At 41.4% G+C, this 22222-nt stretch overlaps 1 protein-coding gene across 1 annotated transcript in view; it reads right to left on the bottom strand.

Moving 5' to 3' along the window:
• The window catches only part of LOC106882053 (26S proteasome regulatory subunit 6A-B), a 46880-nt gene extending 27361 nt beyond the window's left edge, over nt 1-19519 (bottom strand). Inside the window, exons 1-4 of the mRNA XM_014932612.3 lie at nt 19464-19519; nt 12941-13021; nt 11171-11296; nt 1324-1431 (exon numbers count right to left, since the gene is read on the bottom strand). Coding sequence (XP_014788098.1) covers nt 1324-1431; nt 11171-11296; nt 12941-13021; nt 19464-19505 — 357 coding nt within the window. The 5' untranslated portion in view covers nt 19506-19519. The remainder of the gene's footprint in view (nt 1-1323; nt 1432-11170; nt 11297-12940; nt 13022-19463) is intronic.
• Nucleotides 19520-22222: the final 2703 nt, after the last annotated feature.

A 22222-nucleotide genomic window follows, 5' to 3' on the forward strand; every position in this document is an offset into this window, starting at 1 on the left:
ACAAAGACCTAAGTGTTGTTTGCTCTGAAAGTATTGTTGCTGGAATATCTAAATACAGAAGACATGCGTAGCCTGGAGAGGAATGAAGGTAGGATGCTCTGCTGGATATGCAACATCCATGTGCATGAATGACAAAGTGCAAACATGTTGAGAGAAAAGTTGCGCATAAGAGGTTTGGACGTGTGATGCGGATAAATGAAGACAGCTGTATAAAGTGCTGATCACTGAAAGTGGATGACACTCGTGGAAGAGGAGACCCAGGAAGACATGGGATAGAAATGTCTGGCGATATGGGGTTCTTCAGAAGGCTCACCCACATCAGCGAAACTGAGTTCTAGGAAGTCTGTGTGTTCCACCTACATGTAACAATAAAACTCTCCGTAAACCCTACTCCAACAAACTAAACTACATCTCTTCTCTTCCACACATTCCCTCTTTCATGCACAATGTTTATCTCTCACTCCCCAATCCTGTCCTCACTGCCCTGCTCACTGTACTTGTTGCTGAACCCACCCTCTCCATATAGCCAGGTTCTCATCAGTCACTGCATTTACCACCCCCAGCAATACCTTGCCACTTATATTATGACCTCCATACCTTGAGAGTATGCTCTGGCACTTGCCACCATCTCTCTATCTCTTCTTTTATTCTACCATCCCATTTATAGTCTGACCCCCATTCCTTGTAAGTATGTCCTGGCACTTCGCCACCATCTCTCTCCTCTTCCCTCTTGCTGTCTCCCACTCTTTCTCTTCCCTCAGGCTGTATAGCCACGTGTCTCTACAGCAGCACACCTGTTTCTGTCTTCATTCTTGATCACTCTCTCTCTCTCAGGTAGGGTAACCATGTACATTCTCTACAGCAAGACAACTGTTTCTGCCTCTCTGTCACAAAATTACCTCCTCCAATCTCCCTCCTTCTCAAAGATTCCTTGTAAGTTACTTGGTGACTCTGCTAGTGTTGGTGCCACATAAAAAGCATCCAGTCCACACTGTAAAGTGGTTGACGTTTTGAAAGGCATCCAGCTGTAAAAACCATGCCAAAACTAACCTCACTTGTGCTTCTGCCACATAAAAAGCACTCTGTCTACTCTGCTGGGTAGTTGGCTTTAGGAAGGGCATTCAACTATAAAAATTGTGCCAAAACAGACACAGAAATCTGGTGTAGTCTCTGCCTGCCCACCTCCTGTCAACCCATGCCAGCATGGAAGGTGGACGTTAAACGATGATGATGATGATATATGAGAGAGAATGTGTATGTATACAGACACTTTTGCTAGCAGATAAAGTTTAATTAAGTTAGAAAATATATCTTTTTACAAACCTGTCTAGTAGAAGTTTTTATAACAGCACATTTGCCTTTGCGTTGAGAATCCAAGTCAACATTAGCACCATCTTCTTCTCCTTGATCCTGTGGATCCATATCCAGCAACTAGAATACAGAAAGCAAATTAAAGTTTCCAGCTGTGATTCTACAATAACATAGGATAAGAAAACAACATGTTTTCTGACAAGTGATGATAATAATAATGATATTAACAGTTTGTTTTTAATAGATATTTTAAAAAATAAGCCAAGCATATTAAGTACAAAGCTGCAAAGCTGATCACATGCTACTGCAGCAGCCGTCGTCGTAACTATTGCATGTATATGTACAAACACACACACACATACATACATACATATACAAAAAGCAAGTAAAATATTAATATATATATATATATATATTCATATTTTGCCTGTTTTTTCCATGCTGGTATGGGTTAGACAAGGCAAGTTGTGGGAGTATTCCATAGCTGGATTCTATTGTCAACATGTACTTGTTTCCATATAAGGTACTGCTTATTCCTCTGATCTTTTTGCACAATGAACCACAGTATTGAGTTCAACTCCAGCCAGTAACCACATCCAATGGATGGCCTGCAATAATCTATTCTAGGTTCAAGTCATCCACAGCTGTTCAGTAAAGTAATGATATATTACAACCTTTCAAGTAGAAAATCTTTTCAAAACATGGACTGAATAAACATCAAAGTGGATCTCCACCTGTATTAGAGTGGACATCTATATATTTATAGCTTCTTCTCATTATGTTGGACATTTCGTATACTAATAGTTTGCTCCACAATCACCAACTTCCAATAATTTATTGCATGAATGGCATATATTTTGCATATGTATTCTATCAGTTGTTTATAATATAGGAAAGTATTTTTACAACTAAACACACACAAACACACATATATATAAAGAAACAGATTATAAGCTACAATAATAGAAAATCAGGAATATCTCTTTTAAAGGAGATTAAATTTAGATTTAATAAAATATTGAAAATTTTATCTCAACAAAGTTTAAGAAATATATCCATAGAATAGGAGTGAATGAGTGAGTGTATGTGTGCATGTGTAGATGTAGTATGGCCAAATATTTAAGGTTGCTCCACAATCACAAGGTCTTGGGTTTGATTCCACAACAGCTTTAGCTCAACCCAACTCTTGTTAGTGAAACTGGAAAGATGATGGTAACTGTGTGGAAGTTAGGGTTAGGGTTAGGGTTAGTGAGAGTTGTACAAGCCATGCCCAGGGATGCTATCAGTAAGGTGAGGGTTGGCAACGAGTATATTGAAGAATTCCGGGTAGGGGTCCACCAAGGATCAGTCCTCAGCCCCTTCTTATTCATCATAGTCCTCCAGGCAATAACAAAGGAATTCAAGACAGGATACCTCTTGGAACTTCTCCATTCTGATGACCTTGCTCTAATAGCTGAGTCACTATCTGAACTAGAGGAGAAGGTTTCAGGTGTGGAAGCAAGGTCTAGAATCAAAGGTCCTTAGAGTGAATCTAGCAAAAACCAAAGTCTTAATAAGTAGGAAGGCAGACAAATTGCAAACCCCTTCAGGTAGATGGCCTTGCTCAATCTGTAGAAAGGGTATAGGTAGAAACTCTATAAGATGTAACCGGTGTAAGATATGGACATGTAAGAGGTGCAGCAATATCAAAGGAAGGTTAACTGGGAAGATAGATTTTGTGTGGCAAATGCTCAACGGTAATAAACACTGAAAATGTGCAGAAAACAGCTTCTGTCACATGCCAGGGGAAAAAACTAGAAGTAGTCCATAGCTTCCGTTACCTAAGGACCTTTGATTCTAGACCTTGCTTCCACACCTGAAACCTTCTCCTCTAGTTCAGATAGTGACTCAGCTATTAGAGCAAGGTCATCAGAATGGAGAAGTTCCAAGAGGTATCCTGTCTTGAATTCCTTTGTTATTGCCTGGAGGACTATGATGAATAAGAAGGGGCTGAGGACTGATCCTTGGTGGACCCCTACCCGGAATTCTTCAATATACTCGTTGCCAACCCTCACCTTACTGATAGCATCCCTGGGCATGGCTTGTACAACTCTCACTAACCCTAACCCTAACCCTAACCCTAACTTCCACACAGTTACCATCATCTTTCCAAGTCAGTAGCGATGATGGATGCTCTGAGAGTGTAGCTGCTAGAATAAGAAGAGCCTGGGCAAAGTTCAGAGAGCTCCTACCTCTGCTGCTAACAAAAGGCCTCTCGCTCAGATTAAAAGGTAGACTGTATGACGCATGTGTGGGAACAGCCATGCTACATGGCAGTGAAACATGGACTGTGACTGCTGAGGACATGCATAAGCTTGTAAGGAATGAAGCTAATATGCTCCGCTGGATGTGTAATGTCAGTGTGTATACAGGACAGAGTGTAAGCATCCTGAGAGAAATGATGGACATAAGCAGCATCAGATGTGGTGTGCAAGAGAGACGACTGCACTGGAATGGTCATGTGTTGCGTATGGATGAGGACAGCTGTGTGAAAAAGTGTCACACCCTAGCGGTAGAGGTAGACCCAAGAAGAGCTGGGATGAGGTGGTCAAGCACGACCATTGAACGTTGGGCCTCACAGAGGCGATATCAAGAGACCAAGACCTTTGGAGATACGCTGTGCTTGAGAAGACCCAGCAAACCAAGTGAGATCGTAACCATGACCTATGCCAGTGCAGCATAACTGGCCCCTTTAAGTCATTGGGCAACAAACTGTGCTTGCAAAAACCTGTTGAGTCAAGTGAAGTCATTGTTGTGGTTGATGCCAGTGGCACATAAAAAGCACCATTTGAGCATGGCTCATTTTCATCCACATGTGGCCATGCACAGGTAGACAGAAAATTGATCTGCCTCTTATCTCTGTATGCGGTTGAATTATTTCACTTTTTTTTTTGTTTAATTTTGCTTTTTTTATATCCAACGGCAGTCTTTGATCACTGCAGCACATGTATGCGTTGCCACGGTATCTAAATTCTCCGCAAGTTTGACCAAACTGAAAAAGCGGTCAAAAAATAATATACGGCCCTGGTTATGGCATGGAAGTGATAAATTTCATACCATATCATACCCTAGGCCATGCTGACTTAACATAATTGTTTTCTTTTTTGCCAGTATAAAATTCAAACCCAGAGCAGCACCCAGCATTCAATTCGCAAATCTCCCAAACTTTGATTCCCCCATTTTGTGGGCTTTCCTGGCATATATTGTCGAAAATGCACTCAGCCTTTATAGCCCACCATGCCCTCATCAATAGATAAATATCTCCCTGGTTTATAAACTGTTTTATATGCGTTTTGAACATAGTCAATGAGGGGTCTTATTTTAAATAAGGGTTCTCCACGGACTGGTGTACTGCTTGTGTCTCTCATATGTACATATTGAGTCAATTTTAAAAACCGTGTCCTCGTCATTATACTCAAGACATATTCATCTCCAAAGGGTTCATCACTACTCCAGTAATTTGTAATTCTGGGTAGCTTTCTAATGCCCTTAATAATATTTATGGCAAAATATGCCTTAATTTCTTTTAAGCTTGTGGGAAACCACAAACTATCCTTTTTTTCGCTTTGTCTAGTTTCAGTATAACGGTTTGTTTCTGCTGTAATGATTTCAAATAAGCTCATAGGGAAAAGTAAAAGGAAATAGTCTAAAGCTTTGCTCTCCTGGGAAAGATTGTGACTTGGTCCAGTTTCTTCAGAAAAATCACTGAAAGAAACGGTTTTAAAACTTTTACTCCCTTTAGGTGCCAATTCATTCTCTTTCTCGCTGTCATCGGAGCTCTCGGATTCACTGCTTTCACTTTCGGAAAATGAAACATCGAATTCATTATCAAATACCACCTGCTTTTTTTTTTTTTTTTTTCAGTTATGGAGTTAGATTTATCAAGGTCTTCAATGGAAAATCCTTCAAATTCTGACTCGCTACTTGACAGAATGAAATTGGTATCCATTTTTTTGTTAGAATTACAAATTTTCAAAGCACAACAGGAACAAATTTGGGGAAAAAAATCTCCCAAAATTCACAGAATTAAAATAACAGGCAGATCGTTGTCCAAAACTGTAGCTCAATTGTTTACGCAGTTTAATCAGGTGTTTCCACGCATGTACTAACGAGATTTGCACTGATATTCTCATTTAAATATGAATATGTGATTACGGGCATTTTTGGGTGGCTTGGTCACATGAATCAAAATTTTTTTTGGGGTGGTTTCGTAACAAAAAGGTTAAACTCCTGTGTTGATGGCCTGCAGGAATATGATGAATAGGACTGAAAACTGAACCTTGATGGACTCCAACCCTTATGCAAAATTCTTCACTGATATTGCTGTTGACTCTCTTTTTACTTGGTGCATCTTTGTATATGGCTTATACAGCTATCACACAAGCCATGCATTAATGCCAAGTTTACTTAGTGACCATCAGATTACTGTACATGATACCCTGTCAAATGTCATTTCCAAATCAAGGAAAGCCAAGAATAATGGTTTATTCTTAGTCAAGTATCTCTTTTGCAGTTGCCTCATCAGGAAGATTCTATCCAAGGTTCTACTTCTATGTATGAAACCAAGCTGCATTTCATGTAGGGTCAACCCTGTTACAAATCAATTGTGTTGTGATCCAGTAATTTTGATTCCTTTAGAGTTGCTTCTCTCCAGAGCATCTCCTTTGTCTTTATAGCAGTTTATGACAATTCTCTTTTGCCAGTCACTCGATATGACTCCTTGCATCAACTTGATTAACTCTCTGCTTGGTAATCATCATCATCATCATCATCGTTTAATGTCCGCTTTCCATGCTAGCATGGGTTGGACGATTTGACTGAGGACTGGTGAAACCGGATGGCTACACCAGGCTCCAATCTAATTTGGCACAGTTTCTACAGCTGGATGCCCTTCCTAACGCCAACCACTCAGAGTGTAGTGGGTGCTTTTACGTGTCACCCGCACGAAAACGGCCACGCTCGAAATGGTGTCTTTTATGTGCCACCCGCACAAGCCAGTCCAAGGGCACTGGCAACGATCTCGCTCGAAAATCCTACGGGAGCCAGTCAGGCGGTACTGGCAACGGCCACGCTTGAAATGGTGTCTTTTATGTGCCACCCGCACAAGCCAGTCTAGGGGCACTGGCAACGATCTCACTCGAAAATCTTACGGGAGCCAGTCAGGCGGTACTGGCAACGGCCACTCTCAAAATGGTGCATCTCATGTGCCACCCGCACAAGAGCCAGTCCAGGGGCACTGGCAACGATCTTGCTTGGCTTGCCGGGTCTTCTCACGCACAGCACATTTCCAAAGGTCTCGGTCAGTAGTCATCGCCTCGGTGAGGCCCAATGTACGAAGGTCTTGCCTCACCACCTCAGCCCAGGTCTTCCTGGGCCTACCTCTTCCACGGGTTCCCTCAACTGTTAGGGTGTGGCACTTTTTCACGCAGCTATCCTCATCCATTCTCACCACATGTCCATACCAGCGCAATCGACTCTCTTGCACACCACAACTGATGCTTCTAATGTTCAGCTTTTCTCTCAAGATACTTACACTCTGACGGGTATTCACATTGACATTACACATCCAACGGAGCATACTGGCTTCATTCCTTGCGAGCTTACGTATGTCCTCAGCAGTTACAGCCCATGTTTCACTGCCATGTAGCATGGCTGTTCGTACGCATGCGTCATACAGTCTGCCTTTTACTCTGAGTGAGAGTCCCTTTGTCGCCAGCAGGGGTAAGAGCTCTCTAAACTTTGCCCAGGCTATTCTTATTCTAGCAGCTACACTTTCAGCGCACCCACCCCCACTACTAACTTGGTCGCCCAGATAGCGGAAGCTATCGACTACCTCTAGTTTTTCACCCTGGAATGAGATAGAAGTTGTTTCCTGTTTGTTTACAGTCTTTATTGCACCTGAACATCTGCCACATACAAAAACTAACTTCCTAGTTAACCTGCCTTTGATATTGCTGCACCTCTTATGTGTCCATAGCTTGCACCGAGTACATCTTATAGAGTTACTACCTACTCCTTTTCTACATACTGAGCAGCGCCATCTACCTGAAGGGGTTTGTGTTTTATCTACCTTCCTACTTATTAGGATTTTGGTTTTAGCTAGGTTGACTCTAAGGCCCTTCAATTCTAGACCTTGCTTCCACACCTGAAACTTCTCCTCTAGTTCTGATAGTGACTCCGCAATTAGGGCAAGGTCATCAGCATAGAGGAGCTCCCAGGGGCAACCTGTCTTGAACTCCTCTGTGATTGCCTGGAGGACTATGATAAATAAGAGGGGGCTGAGGACGGAACCTTGGTGGACCCCTACCTCTACCCGGAATTCATTGCTGTACTCATTTCCAACCCTCACCTTACTGGCAGCATCTCTGTACATGGCTCGAACAGCTCTCACTAACCATTCTTCTATCCCAAGTTTCCTCATTGACCACCAGATAAGGGATCGGGGGACCCTGTCAAAGGCTTTCTCCATGTCAACGAAAGCCAGGTACAGAGGTTTATCCTTAGCTAGGTATTTCTCCTGCAGCTGTCTCACTAGAAATAAGGCATCAGTAGTGCTTTTACCTGGCACGAACCCAAACTGCATCTCATCTAAATTGATTCGCTCCCTAATTAGTTGGGCTATGACCCTCTCTGTAACTTTCATAACCTGATCTAACAGCTTGATGCCTCTGTAATTATTTGTATCTAAAGCGTCACCTTTACCTTTGTAGCAGTTGACTATGATGCTGCTACACCAGTCATTGGGTATGACTCCTTCGTGTATCACCTGGTTCGTAATACGGGTGACTAGGCTATAGCCAACACTGCCAGATATTTTGAGCATCTCTGCAGTGATTCCTGATGGGCCGGGGGCTTTCCCGGTCTTCATACTCTTAATTGCTTTATCTACCCTGGTACTATCAACTCGGATAGCTGGTCCCTCTATTGGGTCGACATACGGCAGGCTCTCTTTCTCCCATTCATTCTCTTTATTAAGCAATCTATCGTAGTGGCATCTCCAGACCTCTTTCTTTGCATCCTCATTTAATGCAAGCGTACCATCATCCATGCGAACACATTTCTCTCCTACAACATCACTATTCTCTCTCCTACACTGTCTTGCAACACGAAATACCTCGAGTCTTTGGTCCTCACGGCGCAGAACATTGGCAAATCTTTCCTTATCTGCTTCCCCTCTGGCTAAATAAACCTGTCGCCTAGCCTCCCTTCTGGCACATTGGTACAATTCCCTGCTACCACCGTTCTTCCAGTCCTTCCAAGCCTGTTTCTTTTGTCTAATAGCCCTGTCTACCTCCTTGTTCCACCACCACGTTACTCTGGGTCGGGAGGGGACCTTACACCACCCACAAATCTGGTCGGTGGCTTTCAACAGGTTGTCCCGCAGAAATCTCCAATTGTCTTCCACGTTGTATGATGCTATATCCTCTTCTATTTCGTTAAATGCTTCAAGTAACTTGTCTCTAAGTCTCTGTCCGTTTGCAGGGTCTTTAAGCTTCCACACCCTTCTCCTCCAAGCCTGTCTAATTCTGGGCACCCATTTTGCCTTGATCCCAAAGTCGCTAACTACTAATCTATGTTGTGGGGTACATTCTTCGCCAGGGTAGGTTTTGGCATTTATAAGCTGCCCTCTTTCCCTATTTCTGGCGAGGATGTAGTCGATTTGGCTAGAGTGTCTGCCGGAGCGGTAGGTGACTAGGTGACTGGCAGGTTTCCTGAAGTTGGTATTGCAGACCATAAGATCGGTTGCATCACAGAACTCCAGCAGTCTGGTTCCCTCCTTGTTGCGGGAACCGAAGCCATAGCCTCCATGTATGCCATGGAAGCCTCCAGCACGACGTCCGACATGACCGTTGAAGTCTCCAGCCACAAAGAGAAGGTCCCTGTCACTCGTCGACGAGGTAGTTTGCAAGAGGGTGTCATAGAATTGGTCTTTCAGACCATCTGGTAGCCCTGGTTGAGGTGCATAGGCTGAGATGACAGTAGCTAATCTATGATGAAGCACTAGTCTGATCTTAAGTACTCTGTCACTTACTCTAACGACCTCGATTACCTTATCCACCCATTTCTCCGCTAGAAGTATTCCTACGCCCCCGACCCCGTCAGTGTTCCCTGCCCAGAAAATCTTGTACCTGTGTTCTTTGCCTGTGAGGAACCTTGCAGAACCTCCTCTCCATCTTACTTCCTGGATGCAGCACATATCTACGCGTCTCCGTTCAAGCATCTCAACAATTTCACCAGATCTACCTTTCAGCGTGCCGACGTTGAGAGTGCCAATCCTAACAGTATGGGTGTTAGGGGTGTGGGCCTGTAGCCTGGGAAGGGGAAAAGCAGTGTCGTGTACCTGAAAAGAAAACTTGCAATTGGAAGAATTCATAAGCAAAACAGTACCTACAACCTGCAAACATTACTCAAACTTAATGCGCTACCCAAAGGTAGGGGAGAGGATGGCCAAGGCCACTAGATGGGTTCCGGGAGACAGCTGAGGATGACAGGATGACAGAGGAATGCACTTCCGGTGGAGGGGGTGGGAGGGCGGGTTACCGTCAGCGAGTAGATAGGGCTCTTAATTGTAGATTTTAAATATTTGAGAGACAACAATGCATAAATCGTAATTTTTAAAAGAGCAATGAATTCTAGGTGACTAGAATATATACGTAGCATGAATTTAGGAAGCTTAGAAAATGAATAAGTATGAATTTAAGACAAAAACTGAATTCAATTGAATTTCATGGAGAGAAACAAGATAAATAATAGAGGGCAGACTAAAGCGCGAAGGTATGAGATGTTTGAGGCCGTAAATAAATAAAAATCTCTATCTTATCGGCATCTTGGAGACTTCGTCGTAGTATGTCAGCGGAGAAGAGATTGAGATAATTTAGAATGGATTTCTCATTTATATATAGCCAGAACCTGAAGACCTTAAGCAAAAACTACGAGAGAGAGAGAGAGAGAGAGAGAGAGAGAGAGAGAGAGAGAGAAAGAGTATGGAGGGGTAGACAGAGGCATGGCGGGAGAAAAGATCATCATCATCATCATATATATATATATATATATATATATATATATAAAGAGAGAGAGAGAGGGGGGACCAGTCAAGCAGCACATCACGCTGTAATTCTTGGGCTGAGAAATCAACACTTAAAAGCCATAATTTTAAGGAGCGATAAGAATTTTTGAATAAAGGAAAATGGGTAGGGGTGGGTAGGTACCGTCAGCGAGTAGATAGGGCTCTTAATTGTAGATTTTAAATATTTGGACATTTTGAGCATCTTTGCAACTATCCCTGATGGACATGCAGCTTTCCTTCCACATCCTTGATTGCCTTATCTACTATGCTGATGTCAACTTGGAATTGTTGGTCCCTCTGTAGGGTCAGCATGAAATAGCCCCACTTCATCTCATGCATTCTTCATGTCTGATAGCCTCTTGTAACGGCACTTTCATGCCACCTTCTTGTCCTTCACCATGGCATCATCTTTCTTTTGTTGTGAACCTGAAAACCACACACCTCTGATGCTCATGTTGCAAGATATGAGCAAAACACCTTCCTCTCAGCCTCACCTTAGCCAAAGATGACTTGCCAGCTAGGGGCCCTTCCAGCCATTTGATAATGCTCCCAACTACTGCCTTCCTCTTCTCAGGTTTCCAAAGTTTGTCTCTTAGCTTTACTGCCCTATTAACAGTATCATTCCACCCTAAGCAAGCCATGTATCAATGTATGTTGTCTACATTTAACATCTATAGTCCCTGAAGCAAGTAAAGTAACATACATAAAAATGGGGGAAAGAATAACACCAGCACACTGATCTGAAGTACTTACCTCAATAACATTCGATACCAGATAGGGCAAAGTTTTGTTCACTTTGATTTTCTCTTTGTTTTCTTTTATTTTGTCTTTCTGGGTTTGAAGTTCATGTTTGATTCTCTGATCGTCTGTCCTCATGATCTGAAATGAATAAATAAATAAATATATGCATTTGGAAATGTAACAAACTGTAAAGAATTTCCATACCATTTCATTCTTGTTTGTTAGTAGTTTGATTTGGAAGAAACAGCAGTGGCCAGGATCTTTCTAGACTCTCCAAGAAGACTAAAATTAGATCAAAACATGGTTAATGCTGTCCTTGAACTGCTGCAGGACGACAACAGTGTAGTGGGGTTGTAGAGTGGTGAGGTGGGTCCAGCAATACTGGTGTGCACATGCCACATTGTGAGGAGGCTTCCAACCCGTAAGACTGGCACTCATAGGTTGATATACAAGAGGCAGTTAAACTAGCTATCAAGTGCAACAACAGTTCTCTCACAAAAAGGTAACTGGTGGGTGACATACAAGAACAAGTCTCCAGTAGATCTGATTTTATTGAAGTTCTACTGGTAGTCATTAAGGTGGAAAAGGAAGTTAAGGTTTTGGAAAAGGTAATTCTTAATGGATGTTTCTATTGTCTTTGAGAAGATGAGAGCAATGAGGTTAATAATTGGTCAAATTAGGGGATTCTTCTCCTTGGGAACAGTACAAATTGTATTGTTTTACTAAAGATTGTGATTGATTCTTGTGGAGAGAGAGAGATTGAGAAGTTTGCAAGGATAGATGCTAGTTCTGATGTGCATTGTTTGTATGTAATGGAAGGGACACTGGCAGAGTCGGTTTGAAGTAACTGGAGGCATTTCCATATATGGCATGTATAAGTTGGTAGAATGAAGAAAAGGACAGCAAATGTGGAAGAGATTTATCCAATGTGTACAGTGTGTAGTTGTATTCCAAATGGACAGCAAATGTGGAAGGAAGGAGGGTTCTACAGACTTACTAAGGTCCTTTTAGCAAAGGAACCAAAGTACCAACCACATGGCTTGTGGGTTTGTGTATGGAGGTATGTGTGTCAATGGTGGGTAAACGATGATCCAAGTTTGTAAGGGTGGGTGGTTTTCTTTGGGCATTGTAAAGAATGGTCTTCCTGAACTGCTGCAGCACAGTTATGAGTGAATTACTTGAAAGATTTGGGAGTATGAGTTTTAGTTGTAGGAGGGATGTGGAAAAATCATGTCTAAAAAATGTTTTTCTAAAATAGCTTTATCAGAGAAGAAAGAGCAGTGTTTGTCTTAGTGAGGTGTGGGAGTTAACTGCAGATGACAGAGTGGTAGTCTGTAACCAAGGGCTAAATTGGTAGTGTTAAATAAATCACTTGAGGAAAAGAAGAAGAGTCAGTCCAAAAAGATTTTCTAATTTCTGAATGCTGACATCGAAAAGTAACCATAGCAGAAGACTAGGGATGATATGAAAGTGATGAGGTCACAGAATGATCAAGTCTCTTAAATGAGATGACAGAGGATTAGAATAAGTGGCAACATGGAGTACAGCAGATCAGTCAACTCATACCTGCATGGAAAATACAGGTAAAAATGATGTCTTCAGTATATAAAAACAAACACAGCAAACTTGTAAAGAATATTGCTAATTATGCATTTCTGGTAGTAGCTATTCAAATTGATTATGTAATTAGAATATTTCTTCAAACTGTAACAAATGTGAAACTATAAAGAAATAAGTAGATCAAAAGGGAACCTTAATTAATAATGTTACATATTTACTTACGCTAACTTCGTTATCAAGCAGTCTGGTTCGGCTAATTATTTCATCTGTTGACATACGTAACACTTCTTCACCAAGCACTTCCTGGAAAGCAATTACATTTCGATGAACTAAGAAATTCTTGAATGAATATATATAAAAGTACATACATGATGAGAACATGTTTAAACAAAGAATTAGAAAGAAATAGTTGATTTCATTTTTTTTATTTGTCTATCATATTTTCATTTAAAATATACAAATACAGTTGTTGAATTCAATGAAAAAGAAAATAACAGTTACAAACAAGTTCATCACCATTGTCATTTAACATCCGTTTTCTATGCTGGAATGGGGTGGATGGTTTGATAGGAGCTGGTAACCTAAGAGAACTGTACTAGGCTCCATGTCTGTTTTGGCATGGCTTCTATGGCTGGATGCCCTTCCTAATACCAACCACTTTACAGAGTGTACTGGGTGCTTTTTACAAGGTACCAGCAAGTTATGTATATATATATATATATATATATGAAAAAAAAAAAACCCAGTAAAAAATGGACCCATAAGATTAAGTAAATGTCTGGTGAAGCTTCTAAGAGAAAACATGGCTTTCTTAGCAATCCTCCTCCTCCTCTTTTTTTTTTTCTGTGAGAGTACACAATTTGATGACTGAATATAACTTGTAACTCTGTAAACATTAAATTTCTTGCCCTGATGTGCTTCAGAAATCATCATTAGGTAAAGGATTGGCAGAATTTAGTGCCACACAAAATACTTTGTGATAATTAGCTATTTCTTCTTTTCTATGGTTTTAGAAAAGGAGTGTTTGTGTGTGTGGTGTGTATGTGTGTCTGTTGGTCAACTTTGGTTTTCATTCTTCTGGAGTTGATAAAATACTAAGAACTGTGGTTGATTTAATTGATTAACCTCTTCTTACAAATTTCTGACCTTGTGCCTACGTAAAAAAAAATCAAAAAAAAAAATCAATTTCATTAGGAAGTGGTGTGACAAAATTCCACTCCATATCCAAAGACCTAGTATTCAGTAACTATGCTAATAATAGGTTTTATAGATTGTTACAAGAACATTTGATTTCAGAATAAAATGAGACATAACTAGCAACACAGAAGGGTGTGGGGGTAGAGCAGCTTCAGTTAACCTTATTTTGGGACTGGATTTTATAAATCTCTACAGGATTTGAACTTTGAACATAAGGTTATGTAACAAAATACTGCAAGGCAAGTAGTTCCAGGTTCAGTCCCACAGCATGGCACCTTCTACTATAGTCCTTGTAAGCAAAGCCTTTTATCCTTTTCTTGTTTCAGTCAGTTGACTGCAGAGATGCTGGGGCATCATCTTGAAGGGTTTCAGTCAAACAAATCGACTCCAGGACTTAATTTTTAAGCCTAGTACTTATTCAGTTGGTCTATTTTGCTGAACAGTTAAGTTATGGGGACATAAACACGCCAACACTGGTTGTCAATTGGTGGTGGTGGTGGTGGTAGTGGGAGGAGCAAACACAGACACAAAGAAACTGAAACAGCCTGCCATGTGTGTGCACAAGAGAGAAGACTGCACTGGTACGACCATGCGATGCACGTGGGAGATGGCAGTTGCATAGCAAAGTGCCAACAACTGAATGCAGATAGAACTGTGGAACAAAGGAGTGAAATAGTCACCTCCTCTGTGTTGAGTCTCATGGGGTAGATGACAAAGAACCAAGATGACTGGTGATTTGCTGTTCTTGAGAAGACCATTTCATATCATTTGTCTATGTCTCTGCACCCAATCTGTCCCTCTTCTCTACAACTCATTCTCCTAACATCACTCCTATTCCTCATAGTCTTTCAGGTCAAAATAGAAAAGTTTAAGGTTGGCTGCCAATGGCAACTCCACTATGCTGGTGACTGAGTTCTTGCAGTTCTGGTAGTGATATTCAGCTATCAGAGCAAGGTCATCAGCATAGAGGAGCTCCCAGGGGCAACCTGTCTTGAATCCCTCTGTTATTGCCTGGAGGACTATGATGAACAAGAGGGGGATGAGGACCGATCCTTGGTGAACCCCTACATGTACCTTGAATTCTTTGTTGTACATGGCTTGTGCAGTTCTTACCAACCACTCGTCTATCCCTAGTTTCTGCATTGACCACCAGATAAGGGATCAGGGCACTCTGTCAAAGGCTTTCTCCAAGTCAACAAAAGCCAGGTACAGAGGTTTATCTTTGGCTAGGTATTTCTCCTGCAGCTGCCTTACCAGAAATATAACATCAGTGGTGCTTCTCTCTGGCACAAAACCAAACTGCATCTCATTTAGACTAACTCTCTCCCTAATTAGTTGGGCTATCACTCTCTGTAACTTTCATCACCTGATCTAACAATTTGATACCTCTGTAATTATTTCTAAGGCATCACCTTTACCTTTATAGCAGTTGACTATGGTGCTGCTGCACTAGTCATTGGGTATGGCTCCTTTGTGAACCACCTACATTTATAATACAGGTGACCAAACCATAATCCACACTGCCAGATATATTAAGCATCTCAGTGGTGATTCCTGATGAGCCAGGAGCTTTCTCTGTCTTCAAATTCTTAATTGCTTTATCTACCCAGGTACTGTTGATTTGGATAGCTGGACTTTCAATTGGGTCAACATTTGGCAGACTCTCCTCCTCTCATTCATTCTCCACATTCAGTAGTCTTTCATAATGGCATCTTCAAGCCTTTTTTTTGCTGAATCATTAAAGCTAACTTAGCAAAGACTAAGGTGGTAAGCAGAAAAACAAGACACCAACCCCTTCAGGTAAATGGCTCTATTTGATATGTAGAAAAAGATGTAGGTAAAAATTCCATATAGTGCAAATTATAGACATAAGGGGTGCAGTGGAATCACAGGATGGTTAACAGAGAAAGCAGACTTTGTGGCAGATGCATAGGAGCAATACATTTTTTGGAATGCTCAAGAGAAAGTTCAGAAAGCTATTTCCTCTGTTGATAACAAAAGGCCTCTCTCTCAGAGTGAAAGGCAAATTGTATGATGCTTGCATATGAACAGCAACACTATATGGTTGTGAAGCTTGGGCCATGAATGCAGAGTTGATACAAAGACTAGAAAGAAATGAAACTAGCATGAAACACCAGTGGGTATATACAACAAAGTACAAATGTATTGAGAGAAAAACTGAGCATAAGAGGCAAGATGTGGTGTGCAAGAGAATGCTGACATGATAATGTGATGTGGATGAATGAGGTCAGCTGTATAATGAAGTACTTACTGTTAAACATGGATGAAATCTACGGAAGAGGAAAATCCAGGAAAATATGGAATGAGGTAGGGACGCCAGTACTGCCTGTGACAGTGGCACACACAAAGCACCCACTACACTCTCGGAGTGGTTGGCGTTAGGAAGGGCATCCAGCTGCAGAAACTTTACCAGATTGGATTGGAGCCTGGTGCAGCCTTCTGGCTTGCCAGCCCTCAGTCAAACCAGCCAACCCATGCCAGCATGGAAAGCGGACGTCAAATGACGATGATGATGTAGAGTAGACCAATTTCAAGGAGATAACAAAGGGCTGAGATAAATGGTAATTTGCTCTGCTTAAGAAGATCCATCCATCTTTGCAATAATGAGATCCTGTCAAGTTGTCACCCACAAATCCTCTTCTAACATACTCAAGTGCTTTAAATGATACCATTTATTCCCCTTACATTTCATATTTTATCCCTATTACAGTCTCTTACCACCACCTCCTCTTCTTTTTTGACCCATTCTTATTTCTTTCACTTCCCCCAAACTGATACCATTGTTCATACCACAACAAGATTCTACACAAGAACATGGCCATCAGCCTACAGAAGTCTCCATGGACAGTTGATCTTAAACTCTTCTGTTATGGCTTGGAGGACTATAATAAACAAGAGAAGGCTGAAGATAGAGCCTTGATGGATCCCTACCTGCACTCTACACTCTGTGCTCATTGATAACTGTCACTTTTCAGACTGACTTTTCATATATAGCCTGTATAGCTTTCAAGAGCCATTCCCAGCTTTGTTAGTGTTCATTAAATGAGAGAGTGATGGACTTTCTCTAGATCTACAAATGCTCCTTGCATCTAATGTACCACTCTCACCCTCTATGTTGTTAATGTTTCAGATGTCTACAGTGACTTCTGCAGGCTGTAAATTGAGAGGGACAAGAAATAAAAAGTTAACCCACTGATTATAGGTGAAATAACTACCCATGCATATTCTGACTACCAACAGGCAATCCAAATTTTTTAATTCTTTTTATATGCAAAAGTTAAATACCAATCAACTATGTTATCACTGAAAATCCTCAGGTTATAAACTTCCGAACTGCCACTGTTAATATTGGCACATTGAACAGAAGGTCAATAGAGATAGTGAAGACACTTGAGTGGAGGTAGATTGAGGCATGTTGTGTGCAAGAGATAAAATGGAAGGGAGCCTTAACTAAAGTGAGTAGAGTTGGTAGATGGAAACTGAAAGAAGCCTGTCACATATATATATATATATATGTGTGTGTGTGTGGAGGCGCAATGGCCCAGTGGTTAGGGCAGCGGACTCGCGGTTTCGATTCCCAGACCAGGCGTTGTGAGTGTTTATTGAGCGAAAACACCTAAAGCTCCACAAGGCTCCGGCAGGGGATGGCTTCCACCACAACTTTCTCTCACTCTTACTTCCTGTTTCTGTTGTGCTTGTAATTCAAAGGGTCAGCCTTGTCACACTGTGTCACGTTGAATATCCCCGAGAACTACGTTAAGGGTATACGTGTCTGTGGAGTGCTCAGCCACTTGCACGTTAATTTCACAAGCAGGCTGTTGCTTTGATTGGATCAACTGGAACTCTCGACGTCGTAAGCGACGGAGTGCCAACAACAACATATATATGTATGTGTGTGTGTTTGTCCCCCCAACATCGCTTGACAACTGATGCTGGTGTGTTTACGTCCCCGTAACTTAGCGGTTCGGCAAAGAGACCGATAGAATAAGTACTAGGCTTACAAAAAATAAATCCTGGAGTCGATTTGCTCGATTAAAGGCAGTGCTCCAGCATGGCCGCAGTCAAATGACTGAAACAAGTAAAAGAGTAAAGAGAGTCGATGACTGGAAGGAGAGGGCAAAGTTCACCACAGTGGGATTTGCACTTAAAAGGGTCAAAACAAATATTGGTTTCAAATTTTGGCACAAGGCCAACAATTTTGGGGGAAGGAATAAGTCGATTACATCGACCCCCAGTGTCCAACTGGTACTTATGTTATCAACCCTGAAAGGATAAAAGTCAAAGTCTTACCAGAATTTGAACTCTGAACATAAAGACAGACGAAATACGATGAAGCATTTTTGTCTGGCGTGCTAACGATTCTGTCAGTTTGTTACCTTGGAGCCAAAACTAATGTCACAGGGCGTTTTGTTTGATGCGCCAACGATTCTGTGAAACTGCTGAATAATAATAACAACAATAATACTTTCTACAAAAGGCACAAAGCCTGGAATTTGAGGGGAGAGCGAAAGTCGATTACATCGACCCCAGTATTCAACTGGTACTTATTTTATCGACCCTGAAAGGATGAAAGGTAAAGTCGACCTCGGCGGAATTTGAACTCAGAACGTAAAGACAGACGAAATGCCACAAAAGCATTTCCCCCGGCATGCTAACGAGTCTGCCAGGTCACCGCCTTAATAAGAATAACGGTAGGAATAAAACACAAAAGAATTGAAACATTTTCGTCAGCACAAATAAATAAAAGCAATGATTCGTTTAGTTAAAAGGAGAAAAGCTATTGAACTAAATCGGATTATTTAAACAGCTGATGGGTAATTTGGCTACCTTTCATGCATTGTTGATCTAAATAGGTAAAACGTGGTGGTGGGAAAGCCGAGATGGTCACACCTGGAATGTCTCATAGGTCTCCTCGATCGGAGTGGACCTGATACAATACAAATTTTGTCAAGAGAGGGGTAGAGTTTAACCTCTCTCAGGAGAATAAATTAAATACTGCCAGTCATTGTGTTCAATGCAAGTCAAAGAGGGAAACCTCGATCTGCTGCAAAAAAAAAAAAACCCAGTTAAATCTCCCTGAAATCACACTTTTTCTTCAACTTATCCCCTCCCCACTACATTAGATAATTCAGTCTCTCATATAACAAAACGATGGGATAATTACGACTGGATACTCTCCTCTCAGTTTGTTGATGGATGATCTGGGATTAAACAACAGTAATCTTTATAATAATCTTTAGACACACGATTAAAGATAGTGAACAAAGTTTTAAATATGATATAATACAAACTTTTATCGCACTTATATAATAATTAAATTATCTGACAAATAATTTCAGAAACAAAAAAGAAAGAAAACAAGATTTCAGGCCATGACGCAGCAAAATGTGGAGAGAAAGAGAAAATAAAATAGATTTGCAACGTTTTCTTCCAAAACTAAAACAAGTTGATATTCAATGAGCTTGTTTAGTTAGTTGTTACATATATATATAATTAGATATTATGGTTTAATTATGAAAAGCTTTACCTCGCCGTCCAATAAATTTAAATTATCTCCAAGGGTCGCCATATTTGCTGGATTGTAAAACTTGTGCACACAAACTACTGACGTGTACACATATTCGCTTCTTCCTGTTTTGATTAATATTCTTTAAGAATAGAATAGATTCCTTCGTTTCGGTTTCGAATTTTATGGAGTTTGTTGAAAGAAATATAAAGTAAAAGAAAAAAATTAAAATATAAGTAATAGATATGGTTATACCATTAACTTACGAGTAAATTCGACAAAACGCTTCACAATATCTAAATTGTAATGTCTCACTGTTTAGTATTTTGTAGTTATACGAGTTGAGGGAGACACGGGTCTTCATTCCAAGCAAAAAGTTGTTTTGGAGTCGGTTTGCGTGAAATGCGGCTATTTTGGTAACGGTTACTAAGAGTTATGGTCAAGCATGGTAAATAAACATCAAGTATTTTACTACTGGCAGAGTGCTAGCTATACCGTTTATTAGTTAAAGAGGAAATGTCCCAGGGATGCTTTTGGCTTGAATATATAGTTAAGTACAGGCTAACATAATTAATATAAGTAAGTAAATAATAATTTCTAATTAATTGAAGTAATAAGAAAAGTCATTAGCATTAATTCCTTTTCTTGTTCTTTTCCTGTTGCACAAGTTGCTGGGTTAACTCTCTTGTGCTAGTGGCATGAATAAGCACCCAATAAAGTGGTTGATGTGAGGAAGGACATTCACCTATGGCAACCATGCCGAGGCTGACTTTGGAGTACAATGCAGACCCGTGGCTCATGAGATCCTGTCAAACTCTCCAGAACATTCCAATACAGAAAATGGATGTTAAGTGATGATGAGGAAAATTGTTTTCAAAGGGGGTGTAGAACCTCATTTGCCCCCCCCCCCCCCCAAAAAAAATTTGAAACCAAATTCACCTGCTTGTTGCTTGTCAAGCAAGTGAGAAATCCTTTGTTTGCATCTATGCACCAGATGATTAATGGGAAACACTTGACCTCCAGGGACCTTGCTGGTTACAGAAAGGTTAGTCCTTTGTTTAGGATTTGACCTACATTCCTGGCCACAGATATATAACAGAGATCATTTCCTTTCTCACTCTCTTTTGCCCTCACCCTAACCCTAACCCATACAAAAGAAGCTTTCAGCTGAAATCAAGAAAGGACGATGTCACTGTTACCTTTCTTCCTCTCTTAGCACAGTACATTCCCTACTCTTTCTCTCTCAACTAGTAGACCACAACTTCCCCACTAGCGCCTACCAACCAGCAGCTGAACCTTTTGTCACTATCACTACAATTACTGCTGTCTTACTAACCACTTGTTGAGCAAATGAAAAATGTAAATGATATTCTTTCCTTTTTGGTGTTTTCCTTCAATGTTTTTTCACTGATTTCTCCATTGTGAGAACCTGAAGCATTACAGACATCCACGACTTTTGGTAGTTGGCTACATTATACCAACACACAATTTTAGCCACTACAATTGGCTTAAAATGACTAAAAATTAAATGAAGACATAAATCATCATCATCATCATCATCGTTTAACGTCCGCTTTCCATGCTGGCATGGGTCGGACGATTTGACTGAGGACTGGTGCAACCAGATGGCAACACCAGGCTCCAATCTAATTTGGCAGAGTTTCTACAGCTGGATGCCCTTCCTAACGCCAACCACTCAGAGAGTGTAGTGGGTGCTTTTACGTGTCACCCGCACGAAGGCCAGTCAGGCGGTACTGGCAACGGCCACGCTCAAAATGGTGTCTTTTATGTGCCACCCGCACAAGAGCCAGTCCAGGGGCACTGGTAACGATTTTGCTCGAAAATCCTACGAAGGCCAGTCAGGTGGTACTGGCAACAGTCACGCTCAAAATGGTGCATCTTATGTGCCACCCGCACAAGAGCTAGTCCAGGGGCACTGGCAACGATCTCACTTGGCTTGCCGGGTCTTCTCACGCACAGCACATTTCCAAAGGTCTCGGTCAGTAGTCATCGCCTCGGTGAGGCCCAATGTTCGAAGGTCTTGCCTCACCACCTCAGCCCAGGTCTTCCTGGGCCTACCTCTTCCACGGGTTCCCTCAACTGTTAGGGTGTGGCACTTTTTCACGCAGCTATCCTCATCCATTCTCACCACATGTTCATACCAGCGCAATCGTCTCTCTTGCACACTACAACTGATGCTTCTTATGTTCAGCTTTTCTCTCAAGATACTTACACTCTGACGGGTATGCACACTGACATTACACATCCAACGGAGCATACTGGCTTCATTCCTTGCGAGCTTATGCATGTCCTCAGCAGTTACAGCCCATGTTTCACTGCCATGTAGCATGGCTGTTCGTACACATGCGTCATACAGTCTGCCTTTTACTCTGAGTGAGAGTCCCTTTGTCACCAGCAGAGGTAAGAGCTCTCTAAACTTTGCCCAGGCTATTCTTATTCTAGCAGCTACACTTTCAGCGCACCCACCCCCACTACTAACTTGGTCACCCAGATAGCAGAAGCTATCAACTACCTCTAGTTTTTCTCCCTGGAATGAGATAGAAGTTGTTTCCTGTTTGTTTACAGTGTTTATTGCACCTGAACATCTGCCACATACAAAAACTAACTTCCTAGTTAACCTGCCTTTGATATTGCTGCACCTCTTATGTGTCCATAGCTTGCACCGGGTACATCTTATAGAGTTACTACCTACTCCTTTTCTACGTACTGAGCAGAGCCATCAACCTGAAGGGGTTTGTGTTTTATCTACCTTCCTACTT

Source organism: Octopus bimaculoides, chromosome 2, assembly GCF_046866305.1.
Source record: "Octopus bimaculoides isolate indiv1 chromosome 2, ASM4686630v1, whole genome shotgun sequence".
NCBI classification, from domain to species: Eukaryota; Metazoa; Mollusca; class Cephalopoda; order Octopoda; family Octopodidae; genus Octopus; species Octopus bimaculoides.